The sequence below is a fragment of the Rhinolophus hipposideros genome (assembly GCF_964194185.1).
Source record: "Rhinolophus hipposideros genome assembly, chromosome: 4".
Taxonomy (NCBI): Eukaryota; Metazoa; Chordata; class Mammalia; order Chiroptera; family Rhinolophidae; genus Rhinolophus; species Rhinolophus hipposideros.
The window spans coordinates 49,522,744-49,545,076 of record NC_138050.1 but is presented as its reverse complement, the minus strand read 5'-3'; the positions used below and the strand labels follow the sequence as shown (position 1 = coordinate 49,545,076).

The following is a 22,333-nucleotide window of genomic DNA, read 5'->3' as shown; positions in this document are numbered from 1 at the left end:
GCTGCATATATACTCCTTTTGTTTGTCTTAAATAAATGACAACAACAATCAGTTAATATGGCCTTCTTTTATTCAACAAGTACTTGAATGCCTATTGTAACTTTCAGTTTATAAAACTCTTACACAACCATTATTTATTTATTACCCCCAAGGATGTTATAAAAAATAAAGGCTAGTGTCAACTTAAAAAGAGGGCAAATAGTCCCCAAAAAGGTAAAAGCAATATTCAGATTAATTGTTCTCCTTCTACTGGACACTTAGAGCCTTGTTGCCTATTTTTCATTTTATTACATAAAACCAGGTATATATTGAAATAAATGGAATTTTTAAAATGCTATGACTAAATAAAAATGTAAGGTACTACTGAGGGAAGAGTAGTGGAGATGGGAAAATATTTCCTCCTCCTGTCTACTGCATTATATCTTTCCCAGACCATTCTACGTAATTATTAAATAAATTTTAGTGACTATCTTGCAGGTTGATGGCTAAATATAACCTTTGTCTTTGTGCCAAGTGGTTTTACTGCTAAATGTTTGCTAAGGAAACCCAAGCGCAGATATATCAGTTTGCTCTTCCTACTGAAGTGAGATCTAGTCTCTTGGGCCAGTTGAAAAACAGCTTTTAACACACTGAAATCATGGACACTTACTATTGAGTTCATGTTGAAAGTGTTAGTAATAAAGAATATGGAAATGACCTTCTTTATATTGTAGTGGACTACGTTTTCTCCAGGAATACAGTGCAGTGTGACTGTGAACTTCATGATCTCCTTACCTGATTTCAGGTGTAACAATCTCTGCTGCCAGACTATCTGAAGATTCCTGACTTCCCAGAGGCATTAACCCTATAAACATATAAACATGAATGCAAGGTTAAGAGAGAGCACAATTTCCTTTAAATTCTATATGAGATCCTACTTTGAGCACCGATATTAACACTTATAATCTTTGTCTTAGTCAAGTAAAAGACCATGTCACAGTTGCCTTACATTATTATTATTATATTACAAGTTTTAAGTGTACAACTGAGTGGCAGCAAGTACATTCACTATGTTGTGGAACCATCACTACTATCTATTTCTAAAACTCATTACCCAAAACATAAATTCTGTAACTATTAAGCAGTAACTCCCTAATCCTTTCTCCCTTAGCCCCTCATAAACTTTTACTTTCTGTCTGTCTCAATGAAGATGCCCATTCTGGATACCTCATATAAGTGGAATCATACCAGTTGTCCTTTTGTCTTGCAAATTCATCCATGCAGCATTTCTCACAAATTCTTTCATTTTTATGGATGAATAATATTCCATGTTATGTATATACATTTTCTTTATCCATTCATCTGTCAATGGACATTTGAGTTGTTTCTATCTTTTGGCCATTGCAGATAATGCGACTATGAACATTAGTATACCAGTATCTGTTTGAGCTCTTGCTTTGATTTCTTTTGGGCATATACTTAGGAATGGAATTGCTGGATTGTATGGTAACTTTTTGAAGAACCACCAAACTCTTCCACAGTGGCTGCCCCATTTTACATTCCCATCAGCAAGACATGAGGGTTCCAATTTCTCCACATCCTTGCCAACGATTATTATTTTCATTTGTTTTTCTTTTTCGGTTAAAGCCATCCTAATGGGTGCAAAATGGTATCTCATTGTGGTTTCGATTTGCATTTCTCTAATGACTACTGATGTTGAGCATCTTTTCATGTGCTTAATGGCCATTTGGACATTTGGAGAAACGTCTATTCTCTTATGCCCATTTGTGTAGTTGGTTTTTATTAATTTATTTTGCTTTGTTTGATAATGAGGGCGCAGCTCACAGTGGCCCATGCGGGAATTGAACAGGCAGGCAATCTTAGTGTTATTAGCACCATGCTCTAACCAATTAAGTTAACTGGCCACCCCATGTAGTTATTTTCTGTTGTTGAGCTATGGAAGTTCTTTATATATTCTGGGTATCAAGCACTTGATATCATGATTTACAAATATCTTCTTCCATTTTGTAGGTTGACTTTTCACTCTGTTGATAGTGTCCTTTGATGCATAAAAGTTTTTAAATTTTGACGAAGTCCAATTTATCTATTTTTTTTCTTTTGTTGCCTGTGCTTTTGGCATCAATTCCAAGGAATCACTGGCAATTCCAATGTCATGATGATTTTCCTTTATGCTTTCTTCTAAAAGTTTTATAGTTTTATCTCTTACACTTAGATCTTTGACCCATTTTGAGTTCATTTTGTATATGGTATAAGGGTTCAACTTCATGCTTTTGGATGTGGATAACCAGTTTTCCCAGTACAATTTGTTGAAAAGATTTTCCTTTCCCCCACTAAATGATGTTGACACTCTTGTTGAAAAATCAACTGACCACATATATGAAAATTTTGGGACACTCTTTGCTATTCCATTAGTCTATGAACCTGTCCTTATGCTGACAGCACACTGTTTTGATTACTAACTTTATATTCAAGTTTTGATATCAGGAAATGTTAGTCCTCCTAATTTTTCCTTTAAGATTGTTTTGGCTATTTGGGGTTCCCTGAGACTCCATATGAATTGCAGGATGGGTTTTCTATTTCTGAAAAAAATGCTGTGGTATTTTAATAAGGATTGCACTGAAGATGTAGACTGCTTTCTGTAGTATTGTCATCGGAACAATATTAAGTCTTAGATGAACAAGGGATATCTTTTCCTGAGAGAAGAGCACTATCTACTTTGGATAAAAGTCCCTTAATGGATTGCTATCTACCTGACATCTCAGTTGAAAAATGAAATCACTGATTTAGAAAGTTTGATATACTTTTTAAAAAGTTACAAGAAACTTTCCAGAATAAAAATTTCAAGGTTTATTATTAACAGAGATGATTTAACAAATGTTTATACTTTTGCCTTAATAAAACCAAATATTTAAATATAATTATAATATAAAGTAGGCAAGTAAATTTTTAAAATCCCATAACTATAGATTATTTGCCATTAAATCTGGTTAAAAGTTTAAAATTTATATCAATTTCATGGCCTCTTCACTCATTTTTCAATTTCATCTAATGGTGCAATCATCTTAAAATGAATCTAATACTTTCACTAATACTATTAGAAATAAAGAATCTTGCTTAAGCTACTAAAACGTTTTTACCTTGAGTTGTGAGCTGCCCTTCTTGAGCCTGCACACAACGAAGCTCTTCAATGGTCTCCTTCAGAGAATCCCTTTCTGTTCTTAACCTCTGGAGGGACATTAAAAACAAGGAATGTGAGCTGCAAGCTTTATGAGTTTATTCATAGTGATCTGTGCCTTATCTAAAAAAATGATAAACAGCAGGGAACATGAACATGTTTTGATCTTCTATAGAAGATCATAGAAGAAAAAAGATTACAATAATTTTTCCCATTTAACAATACTGAGTATTTACTATATGCAAGGCAATATGCTATCCACGGTTAAACATAAAAAACTGTCTATTCCATCCTTAACAATAAGTACCTTATTATATAAATAAAATTCTTTCATTAAAAAAATCCAACAAAGAATTTAAATATTCAAAATCATGACAAAGAAAATATTTTTAAGAGATTCAAAATATGCTGAACAGCAAAAAGAATTGTGTCATGTATAGTAATCATACAGAAAACAGAAAAGCTACATAAAGTTACAGAAAGTCATGAGCAGAACAATGTAAAAGAAGCAACAGTGGTAGAAAAGTAAATGCACAAGGTGTGATGGAAAATTATGGTGAATGTTTAAATTTAAAAAAATTATTACAGTAAAGACACATTGCCATTAATCCCCCTCAAAATATTCCCCATCACTTCGAACACACTTATCCCATCATTCTTGCCACTTTCTGAAACAGTTCTGGAAGTCCTCTTTCGTGAGTGTCTTTACTTCATCCTCCAACATGACAACGCTCCATGTCACACAATGTTTCTGGTATGGCAATTTCTGTCAAATAAAAACATTCCGGTGTGTCTTCATCCACTTTATTCACCGGATCTGGCACTGTGCAACTTCTGGCTCTTCCTCAAAGGCAAAATGACCATGAAAGGAAAATATTTTGAATCGATTCAGGACATCAAGGCAGCCACGACAGCACAACTAAACACTCACGAAAGAGGACATCCAAAACTGTTTCAGAAAGTGGCAAGAACAATGGGATCAGTGTGTTCAAAGTGAGGGGGAGTATTTTGAGGGAGATTAATGGCAATGTGTCTTTTACTGTAATAATTTTTATTTAAACATTCACCGTATTTTTCGATCACACCTCATATATAAAAGAAATTAGAATGGAAGTAAAAACAACATTCTTTTAATCTTTTATTTTAGATCTATTTCTGAAGCACAAACGTAAATCTTAAATTTAAAAATAAACAGGATTCTAATTTTTAAATTTAGAAATAGAAGGAATTAATGTAGTCAAAATGTGAATTAAATATCATTGTCTTACTTTTAGCAGTGCTCACAACCAAAGTGCCTTATACTCACATCCTTTTCTTTTTGAAGACTGTCAACTTTTTCTTTTAGCCGCTTATATTCAAAATCTAATTTATCTGCTTTCTTCGATTCTTCAGATAATCTATTTTGCAATTCTACTACCTGATACAGAAAGGTACCATTAATTTTTATAATTTGAAACATTAGAAATTATCACTATTTCCTTCTACAGAGCTATGAAAACTCCCTTCCCCACAAACATTTTTAAAAAAATGTATATTATACAGCAACTTAGCTTAATGGAGAGAACTAGGAACAAAAATCTGCCACTATCGGTTTTAAAACCAGATCATCCAGAGTAAAAATGTTCAAAATTATGAAGGAATATATGGGATTTGTATTTACTGTAACACGGATAACTAGGTATTCTGATATCCTTTTAGCATAAAACAAAATAAATGCTACAGGGGAAAAAATCCAAATGTATAGATAGGTAAGCTTACAAGAAAGTGAAATCCTCACAGGCTAAAACTGAAAGGGAAAGTATGTGCGGAAGCCATAAAGGGCAAATTTCCCAAACCAGGAACTCAGAGCTTTGAATTTAACAAGAGGCAGATGGTTATTATATCATCTTAGGCTCTAAATGGAGATGAGTCAGTAAACAGGTGGGTTCATAAAAACAATCCATCAACTGGAAAAATGAATAAAGAAGCTTGCCTGTCTTAAAGTGAGTACTCTGGGTCTTAAAAAGTGTAACTTGAAAATTTGTAACTATGACCTGCTAATACATGGATTTGCATTTAAAATTTTACCACATGCCTTGTGTGGCAAATCCTAAGCCAACCAATTAATTAAAAATAGTCATGGTTGGTAACGCTGTGGAAAATCTGGCATAAGCAAAACATATACTGTCTGGAAGACTAACACCTCAACTCAGGCCCCCTGTATTTCCAAAGATAAAGATGAGCCAAATGAAAGAGCAAAGGGCAAAATAAATAAGCCATTATGAACAACAATCAACAGAAAAACATAAACAACAATAACAACAAGAGTAGAACAAGACTTCCAATGATTTCAGATTGGAATTATCAGATATAAAATACAGGTATAATACTTAGAGATAAATAAAGTGGAAATCTAAATTATCAAAGAAATAAGAAATCATCAAATATTATCAAGTAGGTTTGAAAATGCACCCAAAGATAACTTGTAGAAAGAAAATATTATCATTGAAAAATAAAGTATATTAAGCCCCAGATCAGAAACAGAGAATTAGTGTATTATGAAATTTCACTACACTATTTCTAGGTGTAGATTTCTTTTTATTTACATTGCATGTAATTAATTAACACTAAATCTGATACTCTTTACTAGTTCTGAAAAATGTTCAGCCATCCTTTCCCTCAAATAATGTCTTCCTACAATTTGTTCTCTCCTATGGATTCTAATTAGATCATTTCTCATTTTAATGTAATACTTTTTAATCTCATTTATAATTTCTTTCATTTGCATTTATTTGAGTAATTTCTCAGTTCATATTCAAGTTCACTAATTCTTAACTTTGTTGTACGTCATAATTCAATGTTGAGAAAAAATATTTCCACAAAAAACAAACAAACAAAAAAACAAACAGAAGAAAACCTGCAAGCTATTCATGGTATACAGAGCTGTTCTACTAAAACTTCTCCAACTCATTTTGTTAAGCTAGTATAATTCTGATGCTCCAATCAGATAAGGAAAGTATGAAATAGAAAACTTCAAGTGAATCATAGAGGCAAAACATTCTAAGTAAAGTGAACAAAGCAAATGTAACAATGTATAAATAATAAATAAATTCACTATGACCAAACTAAGTTTAACTCTGGAATGTAAGGATGGTTTAAGCATAGAAAATCCATTAATATAATTCATCACATTAATAGAAAGGCAAAGCAGCACAGAAGTCTCCTACCGTGGTTCCCTGAAAATAAGACCTAGCCGGACAATCACCTCTAATGAATCTTTTGGAGCAAAAATTAATAATAATTAATAAGACCCAGTCTTATTTTAATATAATATAAGGGGCCACCCAGTGGCTCAGGCAATTGGAGCTCCATGCTCCTAACGCCGAAGGCTGCTTGTTCAATATCCACATGGTCCAGTGGGCTCTCAACCACAAGGTTCAACACCTCGAGTCCAGCAAGGGATGGTGGGCAGTGCCCCCTGCATCTAAGATTAAACGTGGCACCTTGAGCTGAGCTACCGCTGAGCTGCCTCCTGGATCAAAAACAGATATTTAAAGTTCATTACATTAAAATTACCAATCAGCTGGTTGGAGCACAGGCTCTCAACCACAAGGTTGCAAGTTCGACTCCCGCAAGGGGTGGTGGGCTGTGCCCCCTGCAACTAACAACGGCACCTGGACCTGGAGCTGAACTGCACTCTCCACAACTACGATTGAAAGGACAACAACCTGACTTGGAAAAAATCCTGGAAATACACACTGTTCCCCAATAAAGCCCTGTTCCCCTTACCCAATTTTTAAAAAAAAAAAGTTAAAAAAAAAAATAACATAAGACCCAGTCTTATCTAATATAGCATAACATAACATAATATTGGGTCTTTAATACAATATAATATGATATGTTATAATAAAATATAATAAATATAATATAATGTAATTAATATAATATTTAATATAATACAATATAATGCCGGTTCTTATGTAATATATGACCGGGTCTTATATTAATTTTTGCTCCAAAAGACGCATTAGAGCTGATGGTCCGGCTAGGTCTCATTTTGGGGGAAACACGGTAATAGGTGCAGGAAATGTAGCTGATTAAATTCAACATCCTTTTAAGATGGGTACCCAGAGAAAATTAGAAATATCCTGTACAATAGAAATTCTTTATCCTAGTAAAAGGTGGCTACAAAAATAATAATCTGTAGCAATCCTTGTACTGGTAAAACATTTAAAGCATTCTGTATAAAATCAACAACAAAAAAATGGTTGTGTACTATTATTGCTTTTATCCAAAGTGGTATTAAAGGTCAGACATGCTGATTAAGAAGAAAGACAGTATAGAGTAGAAAGAAAGAACAAAATGCTTTTATTTGTATACTATATCACTTCTGCCAAGAGACATTATTAAAAGTAATATGAGAATTTGGCAAAGTTGTAAAATCAATGTATAAATATCTATTTCATTCATATAAATGAGCAATAAACTGAAAATGGTATCCTTTCTTTTGCTAATTGCATTTACAAAACCCAAATACATGAAGTACCAAGAGTAAATATGTGCATGATATTTAGAGAAAATTTAAAAACTTAAATAACTGAAAGACATTTAAGATCTAAATAAATAAAATGATATTATATTCACCGAAAGGAACATTATTGTCATAAAGATTTCAATTATCCTCGAATCAATCAACTGATTCAATGTAATTCCAATTCCCAAAGGTTTTGGGTATAAAGGGAAAGAAAAGGTCTAAGAATAGACAATTTTGAAAAAGAACAGGTGTGGGTATCTGTACTACTAAAAATCTATAGATAGTAAGACAGTGGGGTATTGGTGTAAGAATAGACAAATAACCAATGAAACAGAAGACAGTGCCCCAAAACAAACCAACGCATAACATGGAAACTTCAGGTATATGATAAGGTTGAATTGCAGACCATTGTGGAAGATACTGTTAAATAAATGTTTTTAGGTTGACTTGTTGTCCTTGCACCCTAAACAAAAATCAATTCCATGCGGCTTAAAGGCCTACATGTACAAAATGAACTTTAAATCTCTGTTAAGAAATCAAAGATCAGTCTTACATTTTTACGTAGGAAACGATTTCTTAAACAAGACATATAGGGCACAAATCATAAAGAAACAGATATTTAAAGTTCATTACATTAAAATTACCAATCTCAAAAATAGTAAAAGGACAGGTCACAGACAGATAGGAAATAAATGTAACATGTATAAGTGACAAAAAATTAATATCAAGAACATATAAAGAACTTTCAGAAATCAATAAGAAAAATAAATAATCCAATTTTAAAATGAATAAAAATTAAAACAGGCAATTAACAAAAGACATGTGATCAGTAAATATATTTGTAATTAGGGTAATGCAAAGTATAATCATAAGGAAACACCATTTTATATCCAATTGGCAAAATTTCAAGTACTATGTGTTGGTGATGATATGGAGCAATAGGAATTTTTGCAAACTTCTTATTGGTAATATGGTCACTTTGGAGAACAACTGGGCAATATCTAATTAAACGAACATAATCTAAGGAAGAAACTCCATATAATGTAAAACTTTTACACATTTATAAAAGAAGTAATGTTCAATATTATTCACAGAGGCATTTCTTATAATGTAAAAAAAAGTTGAAACATTTTATATGTCCTTCAACAGGAAAACTGACAAATTGTAGTATAGTCATTCAACAGAATGGCTACTATAAAACAGCACAAATGAATGGAATAAAGCTATGCCTATCAACATAAACAAACCTCACAAATATACTACTGATCAAAAGTAAACTGCAGTAGAGTCCTTTCATTTTTTAATTTATATAGCTGTAAAACATGCCAAAATGTTGTAAATTTTATATATATATATATATATATATATACACACACACACACACACACACACACACACACACATACACATATGCAGCAAAAGAATAAAGAGATGCATAGGAATGAAAACCACAAAACAGCACAGTGGCTACTATAATGAGGAGGGGAAGAATACGTTTTATTTTTTAAGCGTGGATACTTATTTTTTTTCTTTTTCTTTTTGTGTATTTCTTAAGTATTACATAATAAATTTAAAAATAAAAAGCAATAAGGGGATCTGCTATAGAGAACAATAAGCTCTGGATAAGAACTAAGGTTCATAGGTAAAATTCAGAATACCATGAAAACAAAAGTTGTTAGATTTTTGGTAAGCCATCGTATTATAATGGAGAACCTGCGTGAAAATATCATTAGGAGACTTTGTTCCCATTCCTTTACCTGTCTCTTATATGTCTCAAGTTGACTTCGAGCTGCATTGGCTTTTCTTAACTCTTCCTCTAGACTGACAGTGTTTTGCATATACATAGTGTTCTTCTCTTCTAGGAGTTTAACCTGCCGCCTCAAATCACCAAGATCTTCTAGCTTCTTTTTATATGATTCCACTTGGCCTTCTAGTTTAGACACTTTATCAGAAGAATGTCTAGAATGAGATGGGAAATCAGAAATCAAACACATCCACAGTTATAAGGCTGCTTTAGTGTTAAACCAAGAGGATTGTCAGGAAATAACACATTCTAATGAAATTATAGACCAAAAGTGATTGCAGGTTAATTTTTTACTCAGGTTAAAAAATATGAAGAAATTACAGCAAAAATTGCCATGAAGAATGTTACATAATTTAAGGAAAGCTGGGGGGAGAGTAGTACCAGCAGAGTCCCACGTTGTACAAAAGCCAAATACATTGCACAAAGTCCAAATGATTTGGCAGTTAGAATGTTATAAGTCCCCATAGGAACAGCTGTTTCAGTGGAGCAGCAAGGGAGGGTAGCGGCACATTTTAGGGGTTAAGGAGAGAACATAAGTTTTACCCTGTATAATCTAAATTTGTTTTGGAGAGAAGTAGAGAGTAATAAGTTTCTCTCTTTTTCTAAGATAAGAGAGACCTACAAGTAAACATAAATATATACTAAGGAGGAAGATTCGAATGCAAAAAGAAACGATAACTGACGTAACACAGTCCCTGTGTAAGCAAGAAGCATGTGACCCAGAGCATTGAAGAAGAAATTAGCACTGGACAGGAGGAAGAATTTGCTTTTATATTTTAGAAGCAAAAAAGAAAAGATTAGTGGTGCAGAGAAGTTAGGAGGTGCAGGAAATGTAGGACATGGAGAATTCCACAGTTCATGGCCTCTTTCCTCTATGCAGCAGGAGACAATGCCATCCACTGCGATTATAGCATGGACGAGGTGGGGTGGGATGAGCATGCAAGTGAGAAGAGTTATGAAAATATGTAACAGCTATGACAGAAATGGGAGACAGAGCTATCTACTGATGAACAGTAGAATGGTGGACCAATGATAAGAACCCAGTGAAAAGATCATTAATTTGCAGTAGGACAGAATTGTATCAATGTGATATTCTCTATTCGTTTTCAGTATTCAAAGAGCAAAGTGTAAAATATAGATGGTTGAAACGATCCAACAGAAAATAGATTGCACAAGAAGTGGAAAGGTGGAAAAATGAGGTGGCAGGGAGTGAGGTGCCTAGAGAGAACAGTTGAGATGAAGATACAAGGTCTAGTAAACAAATGAAGCCTTGTGGTGTGTGACAGTATCTGAGAAAAAGACCAAGTTGACTGGAGGACTCAAAAGCAAAGAAAAGGAATAGTAATGAGAAAAACTCCAGAGCCATACAAGTATGAAGTGATTGATGGTCAGAGATTAATTTCTATGATATTTATATAGTACTTATTTGCCAGATAACTTTTCCAAGTGTTTACAAATATAAACTCACTTAATTCCACATATAAATCTGAGGTAGGTATGTGTATTATCTCCATTTTACAGATGAGAAAATGGTTACATACAGGTGAAACAAATGGCAGCACTGAGATCTAAACCCAGGTGGTCTGGCTCTTCAACACCCTGCTTTGCTCAGAGATCCTGGAGTTTGTAATATTGGTGGTAGAACTGCTCTGGGTGACAACAGGTCTGAGGTTCTAGAGAGATGGGAAGATTGTTTACCTAAGAACATCTATTTCATCTTTTAGAGACTGAGCGTCATCTGCCAAAGTGGTTAGTTCATCATTCTGTTGCCGAAGTTCAGAGATTTCCTTTTCTAACTCTTCACAGCGTATTCGATAATCATCTTTGGCTGCTTCTAGTCTGTAACCAAAACAAAATAAACCAAGAAAGTGCTATTTACTGTCTAATAATTCTCCTTAAAACAGTAATAGGAAATAAAAAGCATGAGAATGCAATCTTCTTGAAGGTGTTTCCTACTTTTGTGACCATGAACTATAATTCTAAGTTTTAACTATCCTAAAAATTGATTTCAGTGTTCCAAGGCTTGTGGAAAGATAACAATTAATTATAATACCACTCCTCTATTCAGAAAGTTAGACATCAATATTTGTAAAAATATAGCAGGTATAATTTATTTAAAATGTTGTTAATTATGAAACTCATATTCCTTGTTGAAAGTTTACAAAATACAGAAAAGCAAAAAAGATAAAAATCATGTATTAACGTTTTTGGAGTATATCCTCCAGTCTGATTTCTATTCTAGGTCTTTTTCCCCCAAAATATGGATAACACTGTTTTTACTTATTAGCGTTTTGCTTAACATTAATCCTTCCTTTAGATTTATAAGATTCTTTGTCTCTCATTGATTATTTACCTTTTATTGTTGATATTTATCATTGATTATTTACCTTTAATATTATTATACAAATATTTAATGTACAGAGATTCTTTGTTTTTATTTAACTCAACTGACAACCCTTACACTATATAGTTTTCACTTTTAGTATATGATTAGAAAGGTTTCTTTTTCTTTTAATCCTGCATTTCTGTTAGTATTTATGAGATTTCATTTTTCACATTAAAGTTCTCAATTTCCCTGGAATTCATTTTGGTATATGACATAAAGTAGGAATCTAACTTTGCCTGCTAAAATATCTACCAACTATCCCCAAACCATTTAACAAATGATTTAACCTTTCTCTATTAATTAGAAAAATGCCATCTTTATCATTTTTATATACACTAGGATAGGTTTCTGGATCTTAATTTATGTCACTGGTTTGTCTATAATTTGCTGCACCAGTACAGTTATTTTAATTAGCATAGGCTTATAACGTATTTCAACACTGGATATGGCAAAGTATTCCCTCATTATACTTTGTTCTCAAAATATTATGGGAATCTCTTGCTCATTAACACTTCTAGATGAACATAAAATTAGAATTGGAATCAAGTTCATATTATATGATAATTTAAGAGAAAATGGAATTCTTATAAAACTCCATGAAAAACATGTAAAAATATGTTATCTCTCTACAATTTTAAAATATTTGTAATGGATAACTTAGAAGTTTTCTTCATTTAAATCCCTAATATTACAATATTCCCCAGTTATCCATGGGACATATGTTCCAAGACCTTCAGTGGATGCCTGAAACCGTGGATAGGACCAAACCCTATATATACTATGTTTTTTTTTCCTATATATATATACATAACTTTTCACTTAAAGGAAGCACTTTACAGCTTTTCTTTGGCATGCCCGAATTTCTAGCATCACAACTGCTGCACTTTGGGGCTATTAAGTAAAATATGGGTTACCTGAACACAAACACTGACACTGCAACAGTTGACTTGGTAACTTAGACGGCTACTAAGTGACTAATGGGCGGGTGGCGTACACAGGATAGCTACACTGGACAAAAAGATGATTCACGGCCTAGGTGGGACGGCATGAGATTTCGTCACACTGCTCGGAGTGCAATTAAAAAGTTATGAACTGCTTATTTCTGGAATTTTCCATTTAATATTTTTGGACCACAGTTGACCGCGGGTAACTGAAACCACAGAAAGTGAAACTGCAGATAAGGAGGACTACTGTACTTTTAATTTTTTTTAGGTACTTATATACTTACAAATGGAAATTCTTCCTGATGATACTAGTGATTGGTAGAAAAGCTCATGATCTATGCAAAGTCTTAGTTACGTTCTCCTTGCTAAATGTTTATTGGTTCTAAGAACTTTTCAGTTGATTCTCTTATATGTTCTATGTAGACGAACAAATTTACAAACTCTTTTCTTTCTAGTATTTTCACCTCATTTATTTTTCTTATTTCATTTTCTAGAAAAGTAGTGACAGTTAAATCTTATATGGCATCTATATGCCAGGTAATAGTCTCAGTATTTTACATATATTAACTCATTTAATATTTAATTCATTTAATACTCATTTAAAATTCCAGAAGGTAGATAATACTACTGGACCATATTATAGTGGAAAAAATGGAGGCATGCCCAAGTCTACACAGCTAAAAAGTGGCAAAGCCAGGATTTTTAAAATGTCTAGAAAAAAAGTCAAATAATAGATTAATGGTCATCCTCATATTATAACTGACTATAAAGAATAATAAAAATTACTACGATATATAAATTTATAGTACTAATAAAACATTTTAATTGTTCAAGTACTTCAAAATATAATACTGTAATATGTATTGTGTAAACATTTCATTTATAATTAAAATGTAAGACAATTAGAAATACCACTTCCCAAAAACCATACTTTAAAAACTAGAGACTCTGTCCAAGATGGCAGCACAGGAAGAAACTGAACACACCCCTTCCCACAAACACACTGAATTTACACCTACAGACAAAGCAATTACTACAGAAGGGGTCAACTGAACACCTTCTGCACAACAGATGAGAGGCCACACAGAAACAGGTAGGAGAGATGCAGACAGGATACCATGGGAACACTCCCCAACACACCAAGCTGCAGGAGGGAGGGATCCCCGACTGCCCTGCCCTGGGGCACAGGAAACAATAATAGTTTAAAGCGCACCTAGACTCTAAGGGAGGGAAATCCATTTACCAACCCCAGAACATCTGCCAAATGGAAGGGAAGCTGAGGGAACTCTCTTTCATTGCTGGACGTATGAAAGACTTGCTACTTGTGCTCCCCTTCCACACTGCTTTCACAGGAAGGCGCACGATTCAGGTAGCATAGCCAGCAGGCCATCTATCAGCATGTGCACCAGATCCTAGGCCCATACCAGCTCCTCAGCTTGCCTCCGGGACTCCCCATGACTGTCCCTTCTGCAGCTACAGCTTTGGGTGCCGGCTTGGTTTGTCCTTAGAGCGCCCCTCAGCTCCATGCCCACTCCAACTACAGTCCTGGGCCACACACAGCTTACCCTTGGGTGTCCCGACAGCCTGCTCCAGCTCCAGCTTCCAGCTGGCTGTCAAAGCGTCCCTACAGTGGCTTACCCCTGGGGCACGCCATGGCTGGAACCCATTCTGGCTACAACTGCCAGCCTGGCGCGGTGAACACCCAGGACATCCTGCAGATCACGCCACTTCAGCCACCGCTGTAAGCCCTGGCGCAGCTTGCGCTCAGGATTCCTCTTGCTCTGAGTCCCTTCCAACTGTAGCTCCAACTGGCCTGCCAAGGAAGCCTCAGTGTGGCTCACCCCTGGACGTTCCCACGGCCTGTACCTACCACTACTACAGCACTGCAGAGCCTGCCAAGGTGGCCCCAGTGCAGCTTTACCCCATGACTGCCCATGACCTCAGCCGGCTCCAGCTACAGCCACTGCTGGCCCACTATGGCAGTCGCGGCAACTCTCCACAGCCTGCTCCAGCTCCAGCTAGCCTGCCTAGGTAGTCCTGGTGCCGTCTCCCTACAGCCTACGCCCACTTCAGCTCCAGCTCGCCCGCCGAAGGCATCCAGCACACACAGTCCACAAAGGGGAAGCTCCTATACAAGGCCACTCCTTCAAGACCAGGAAAGGTTGCTATTTTGCTAATCATCAAAACAAACAAAGAGAGACAGGCAAAATGAGGAGACACAGAAATGTTCTAATGAAAGAACACGATAAAACTCTGAAAAAGAACTAAATGAAACAGAGACAAGCAATCTATGAGATAAAGAGTTCGATTACAAGGGTGTTCACTGAACTTGGGAGAAGAAAAATGAACTCAGTGAGAACTGCAAAAAAGAGAGAGAAAATATAGAAAAGAACAATCAGAACTGAATATAACAACTGCAATGAAAAATACACTGGAGGGAACCGACAGCAGGTTAGACGATGTAGAAGAACCAGTCAGGGAGCTGAAAGCCAAGGTTGAAACCGCCCAGTCAAAACAGCAACAAGAAAAAACATGAAGAGAGTTTAACGGCTCTCTGGGACAGCATCAAGCACACCAACATTCGAATCACAGGGGTCCCAGAAGAGAGACAGGAAACCTATTTAAAGAAATAATGGCTGAAAACGTTCCCAACTTGATGAAGTAAATAGCCATCCAAGTCTAGGAAGCAGAATCCCAAACAAGATGAATCCACAGAGGCCCACACCAAGACATATCATAATTAAAATGCTAAAAGTTCAAGATAAAGAGAATCTTAAAAGCAGCAAGAGAAAAGCAGCTAGTTATATACAAGAGGACCCCCCCCAAGACACTACGGACTGATTTTTCAACAGAAACTTTGCGGGACAGAAGGGACTGGCATAACGTAATCAATGTGATACACGAGAAAAACGTACAGCCAAGAGTACTCCATGCAACAAAGTTATTCACAATTGAAGAAGAGACAGTTTCCCAAACAAGCAAAAGCTAAAGGACTTCATCACCACTAAACCGGAATTACAAGAAATGTTAAAGGGACTTCTTTAAGTGGAAAAGAAAAGACCAAAACTAAAAATAAGAACATATAGGAAGGAAAAATCTCACTAATAAAGGCAAATTTAAATCAACCAATTACCAAGCTAGTATGAAGGTTAAAAGAAAACTAGCAAGAGGATGTGTAAATATAGTAATAAATTAAGAAAAACAAGATACAAAGTATTGTGTTTGTCAAAAACATAAACGTTTGTGGGGGTGAGTAAAAAATGTAGTGCTTTTAGAATGCATTCAAACTTAAGCGACCATCACCTTAAAATAGACTACTATAAGCATAACTTGTCATGTATGAATCTTACGGTAACCAAAAACCAAAAACCTGTAACACATACACAGAAAAAGAAAAAGGAACCCAAATAAATCACTAAGACAAAGTCATCAATGTATAAGAAAAAAGAGCAAGAGAAAGAACAAAGAACTACAACCAGAGAATAATTAATAAAATGAAAAGTACGTACATATCCATAATTACATATCCATAATAAAATAAAAAGTACGTACATATCCATAATTACTTTAAATTCAAGTATACTAAATGCTCCAATCAAAACACACAGGGTGGTTAAAGAGATTTAAAAAAAAAAAAACAACAAAGATCCATTGATATTTTGCCTACAGGAGACTCACTTCAGATCAGAAAATACACACAGACTGAAAGTGAAGGGATGGAAAAAGATTCTTTCATGCAAATAGAAATAAAAAGAAAGCTGAGGTAGCAGTACTTATATCAGATGAAATAAACTTTTAAATGAAGACTGTAACAAGACAAAGAAAGGCAGTACATAAAGATAAAAGGATGAATCCAACAAGAGGACATAACTCTTTTAAACATCGGTGCACTCAATGAAGGAGCACCTAAATACATAATTATGAGTGGACGTAAAGGGAGAAATTGACAGTACTACAATAATAGTAGGGGACTTTAACACCCCACTTACATCAATAAATAAATCACCCATACAGAAATTCAACAAGGAAACTGGCCTCAAAAACAGGCCTTAAATGACACATTAGATCAGAAAGATTAATACATATTTATTGAACTGTCCACCCTAAAACAGCAGAAACGCACATTTTTTTTCAAATGCACATGGAACATTTTCCAGGATAGATCACATGTTAGGTCATAAAATAGGACTCACTAAATTTAACAAGACTGAAATCGTATCAAGTATCTTCTCTGATTACAATGACATGAAACTAGAAATTAATTACAAGAAGAAATACAAACACACGGCAGCTCAACAATGTGCTACTAAACATTCAGTGGATTAATGAACAAATTAAGGAGGAAATAAAAAATATCTTGAGACAGATGAAAAATGGAAACACAACAATCCAAACTCTTTGGGACACAGCAAAAGCATTTCTGAGAGAAAAATTCATTGTGACACAGAAATAAAAAAGAAATAAATAAAATAAAATAAAAAGAAATAAATAAAAAAGAAATAAAAAAAATCTCAAATAAACAATCTAACCTTATACCTAGAGAAACTATAAAAAGAACAAACTAAGCCCAAAGTGAGAAGAAGGAAGGAAATAATAAAGACCAGAGCAGAAATAAATGAAAGAGACTAAAAAGAGCTATAGAAACTAAGAGTTGGTTCTTTGAAAAGATAAACAAAACAGATAAACCTGCCCGACTCATCAATAAAGATGAGTGCCAAACTAAACAAAATCAGGAAAAAAAAAATGACAACCCACAGGAATACAAAGGATTGTAACAGAATTCCATGAACAATTATATGCCAAAAATTTGACAACATAGGAGAATGGATAAATTCCCAGAAACATATAATCTTCTAAGACTAAATCAGGAAGAAGTATAAAATCTGAACAATCACTAGAAATGAAACTGAATCAATAATCAAAAAGCTCCCAGCAAACAAAAGTCCAGGACCAGACAGCTTCACAGGTGAATTCTAGCAAGACTCAAAGAATCAATACCTAAACTTCTCAAACTATTTCAAAAAATTAAAAAGGATGGAAAGCTCCTTAACTCATTATACGAGGCCAACATTACACTGATACCAAAACCAGATACTACCAAAAAAAAAAAGAAAGAAAGAAAATTACAGGCCAATATCCCTGATGAACGTAGATGCAAAAATACTCAACAATGCATCAAAGAAAACATACACCACAAAACACCCCAAATAGCCAAAGCAATCCTAAGAAAAAAGAACACTGCTAGAGGTATCACACTCCCTGACTTTAGCTTGTACTACAGAGCAACAATAATCAAAACAGCATGGTATTGGCAGAAAAACAGACACATAGACCAATGGAATAGAATTGAGAACCCAGAAATAAACCCACATGAATATAGACAGGTAATTTTTGACAAAGAAGCAAAAAACATACAATGGGGAAAAAACAGCCTCTTCAATAAATGGTGCTGGTAGAATAGGAAAGCCATATGCAAAGGAATGAAATGAGACTGCTATCTGTCACTATGTACCAAAATTAATTCAAAATGGATCAAAGACCTAAGCATAAGACCTGAAACAATAAACTGCACAGAAGAAAACAAAGGTACTAACTTAGGGACCTTGGGTTCAAAGAGCATTTTAAGAATTTAACTCCAAAGGCAAAGGAAGTAAAAGCTAAAGGAAATGAATGAGACTATATCAAACTTAAAAGCAAAAGAAACCATCGACAAAATAAAGAGGCAACCAACTGAATGGCAGAAGATTTTTGCAAACAGCGCCTTCAACAAGGGGCTAATATCCAAAATACACAATGAACTCATACAACTCAACAACAAAAAAACAAGCAATCCAATTGAAAAATGGGCAGAGGACCTGAAGAGACATTTCTCCAAAGAGAACATACAAATGGCAAATAGACATATGAAAAAATGCTCAACATCACTAATCATCAGAGAAATGCAAATAATCACAATGAGATATCACCTCACACCAATTAGAATGGCTATCATCAACAAGACAAATAGTAACAAGTGTTGGAGAGTCTGTGGAGAAAAAGGAACCCTCATACACTGTCGGTGGGAATGCAGACTGGTGCAGCCGCTGTGGAAGGCAGTGTGGAGGTTCCTCAAGAAATTACGAATAGAATTACCATATGACCCAGCAATCCCTCTCCTGGGTATCTACTCAAAAAAATCTGAAAACATTAAGACATGTGTGCTCCAATGTTCATTACAGCTTTATTTACGGTGGCCAAGACGTGGAAACAACCAAAACGTCCTTAGATAGATGAATGGATAAAGAAGTTGTGGTATATATACACAAGTCAGCGGTAAAATGAAATAATACCATTTGTGACAACATGGATGGTCTTGAGATTATAATGCTAAGTGAAATAAGTCAGACAGGAAAAGTAGAGAACCATATGATTTCATTGATATGTGGGATATAAAACTGAAAACAACAAAAGAACAAGACAAACAAATGAAGAAACAAAAACTCTTAGACATAGATAATAGTTTAGGGGTTACCAAAGGGTAAGGGGGGTGGGGGCTCTAGAAGAGGGTAAACGGGGTCTAATATATGGTGATGGAAAGAGGACTCTGGGTAGCGAACACACAATGTGAGATATAGATAATGCATTACAGAATTGTACACCTGAAATCTGTGTAACTTTACTAACAACAATCACCCCACTAAACTTTAATTAAAAAAAAAAATCATAGACCATGATTTAGTGGGATTTATTACAGGGACGCTAGAATGGTTCACCCTTCACAAATCAATCAATGTGATACACCATATAAACAAAATGAAGGATAAAAATCATATGATATGAAGAGATGCAGAAAAATCATTTGATAAAATTCAACATCCATTTATAATAAACACTCAAAAAAGTGGGTATAGAAGGAACATACCTCAACCTAATAAAGGTCACATATGATAAACCGACAGCTAACATCATATTCAACAGGGAGGAGCTGAAAGCTTTTTCTCTAAGTTCAAGAATAAGACAAACATGTTCCCTCTTACCCTCTTATACAACACAACACTGACAGTCTGAATCACAGCAATCAGGTAAGAAAAAGAACTAAAGGTATCCAATTTAGAAAAAAATAAGTAAAAAAATTGTCACTATTCACAGATGGCATACTATATATATAGAAAACCCTAAAGATGCCACCAAAAAACTATTCAAACTAATAAATAAATTCAGTAAAGGTGCAGGATACAATATTAATATTCATAAATCTGTTGCATTTCTATGCACCAATAACAAAATATCAGAAAGAGAAATCAAGAAAACTCCATTTACAATTGCATCAAAAAAATAAACCAAGAATAAATTTAACCAATGTTGTAAAAGACCTGTATTGTAAAAACTACAAGACATTGACGAAAGAAAATGAAGAAGACACGAATAATGGAAAGATAAACAATGTTCATGAATCAAAAAAATGAGTATCGTTAAATGTCCATACTACCCAAAGCAATCTACAGATTCAATGCAATCCCTATCAAAATACCAATGGCATTTTTCACAGAAGTAGAACAAATAATGTTAAAACTTATATAGAACCATAAAAGACTGAATAGCCAAAGGAATCTTGAAAACAACACAAAAACAAAGTTGGAGGTATCACAGTCCCTGATTTCACACTATACTACAAAGCTACAGTAATCAAAACAGCATGATATCAGCACACAAACAGACATATATATCAATGGAACAGAACAGAGCCCAGAAATAAACCTACGCTAACATAGTCAATTAACCTACGACAAACAAAGCAAGAATATACAATGCGGAAAAGACAGTCTCTTTAATAAATGTTGTTGGGAAAACAGATACACGCAAAAAAATGAAACTTAGACCACTTTCTCACACTATATACAAACATAAACTCAAAATGGATTCAAGACTTAAATGTAATACCTGAAACCATAAAACTCCTAGAAGAACACATGTAGTAAACTCTTTGACAGTTCTCAGCAATACTTTTTGGATAGGTCTCCTTGGGCAAACGCAACAAAAGCAAAAATAAACAAATAGGATTTATAAACTAAAAAGCTTTTGCATAGCAAAGGAAACTATCCCCAAGATGAAAAGCAACCTACTAAATGGAAAGAGATATTTGCAAATAATATATCCAATAAGGGATTAATATCCAAAAGATACAAAGAACTCATACAACTCAACATCAAAAAAACAATCAATTAAAAAATGGGTAGAAGACCTGAACAGCATTTCTCCAGACATACAGATGGCCCACAGAAACATGAAAAGATGCTCAACATCACTAATTATCAGGGAAATGCAAATCAAAACCATAATGACATATCACCTCCCACGTTCAGAATGGCTATTATAAAAACAACAACATAGAATAAGTGTTGGTGAGAATGAGAAAAGAGAGCCCTTATAAACTGTTGATGGAATTGCAAATTGGTGCAGCCACTATGGAAAACAGTATGGAGGTTCCTCAAAAAATTAAAAATAGAACTACCATATGACCCAGAAATTCTACTTCTAAATATTTATCGAAAGAAAATGAAAACAATAATTTGAAAAGATATATGCACCCTTGTGTTCACTGCAGCCTTGTTTATAATAACCAAGATATGGAAACAAACTAAGTGTCCATCAATAGATGACTGGATAAAGAAGATGTGGTACATATACACAATGGACTATTACCCATAAAAAGGAATGTAATCTTGCTATTTGTGACATGAATAGTCCTACAGAGTATTATGTTAAATGAAATAAGTTGAACAGAGAAAGACAAATCCTGTATGATTTCACTTATTTGTGGAATCTTAAAAAACAAAACAAACACTGAAATAGGAAGAAACTCATTGAGAGAACAAACTAATGGTTGCGGGGTGGGGGATGATGGGTGAAAAGGGGAAAGGGATTAAGTACAAACTTCCAGTTATACAATAAATTACGGGGATGTGATGTACAGCACAGGGATTACAGTCAATGATACTGTAGTAACTATGTACAGTGACAGATGGTTACTAGACTTACTGTGGTGATCACTTTGTAAGGGATATAAATGTTGAATCACTATGTTGTACACCTGAAACTAATATAAATATTGTATATCAATTAAAAAAAAAAAACTAGCCACAATTTAGAAACAAAAGGGTAAAGTCATACTTAGATTTGACTACACCAATTCTGTGTTAGAAAGTCAAGACGCAGTTCTCAAATCAAGTCAAGAAGTTTGGTTCTCAAACTTTGGTCTCACGATCCCTTTACTGTTAAAATTACTGAGATTCAAAAGAACCTTTGCTCATATAGGTTTTACCTATCAATATTTAATAAACCCATTATGTTAATACAGACAACATACTGTTGATGAAAAATAAATATTTTTCTAAAACAAAAAAGTGAGAAGAGTGGCAATGTTTTCCATTGTTGTGATTCAAATAATCTGGTTTAATAAAAGACAGCTGGGTTGTCAGATCTGTTTCCATATTCATTTGTTGTTATGGTTTTTAGGCTAAAGTATATGAAG

At 34.4% G+C, this 22,333-nt stretch overlaps 1 protein-coding gene across 2 annotated transcripts in view; it reads right to left on the bottom strand.

Moving 5' to 3' along the window:
- HOOK3 (hook microtubule tethering protein 3) overlaps positions 1 to 22,333 on the bottom strand; it is an 81,953-nt gene that overhangs the window by 24,227 nt on the left and 35,393 nt on the right. The window contains exons 10-14 of one of the 2 annotated variants that reach the window (XM_081045774.1): positions 11,191 to 11,331; positions 9,446 to 9,647; positions 4,482 to 4,592; positions 3,138 to 3,225; positions 775 to 844 (exon numbers count right to left, since the gene is read on the bottom strand). In XM_081045774.1, coding sequence (XP_080901900.1) covers positions 775 to 844; positions 3,138 to 3,225; positions 4,482 to 4,592; positions 9,446 to 9,647; positions 11,191 to 11,331 — 612 coding nt within the window. The remainder of the gene's footprint in view (positions 1 to 774; positions 845 to 3,137; positions 3,226 to 4,481; positions 4,593 to 9,445; positions 9,648 to 11,190; positions 11,332 to 22,333) is intronic. The other variant, XM_081045775.1, reaches the window with a different exon arrangement.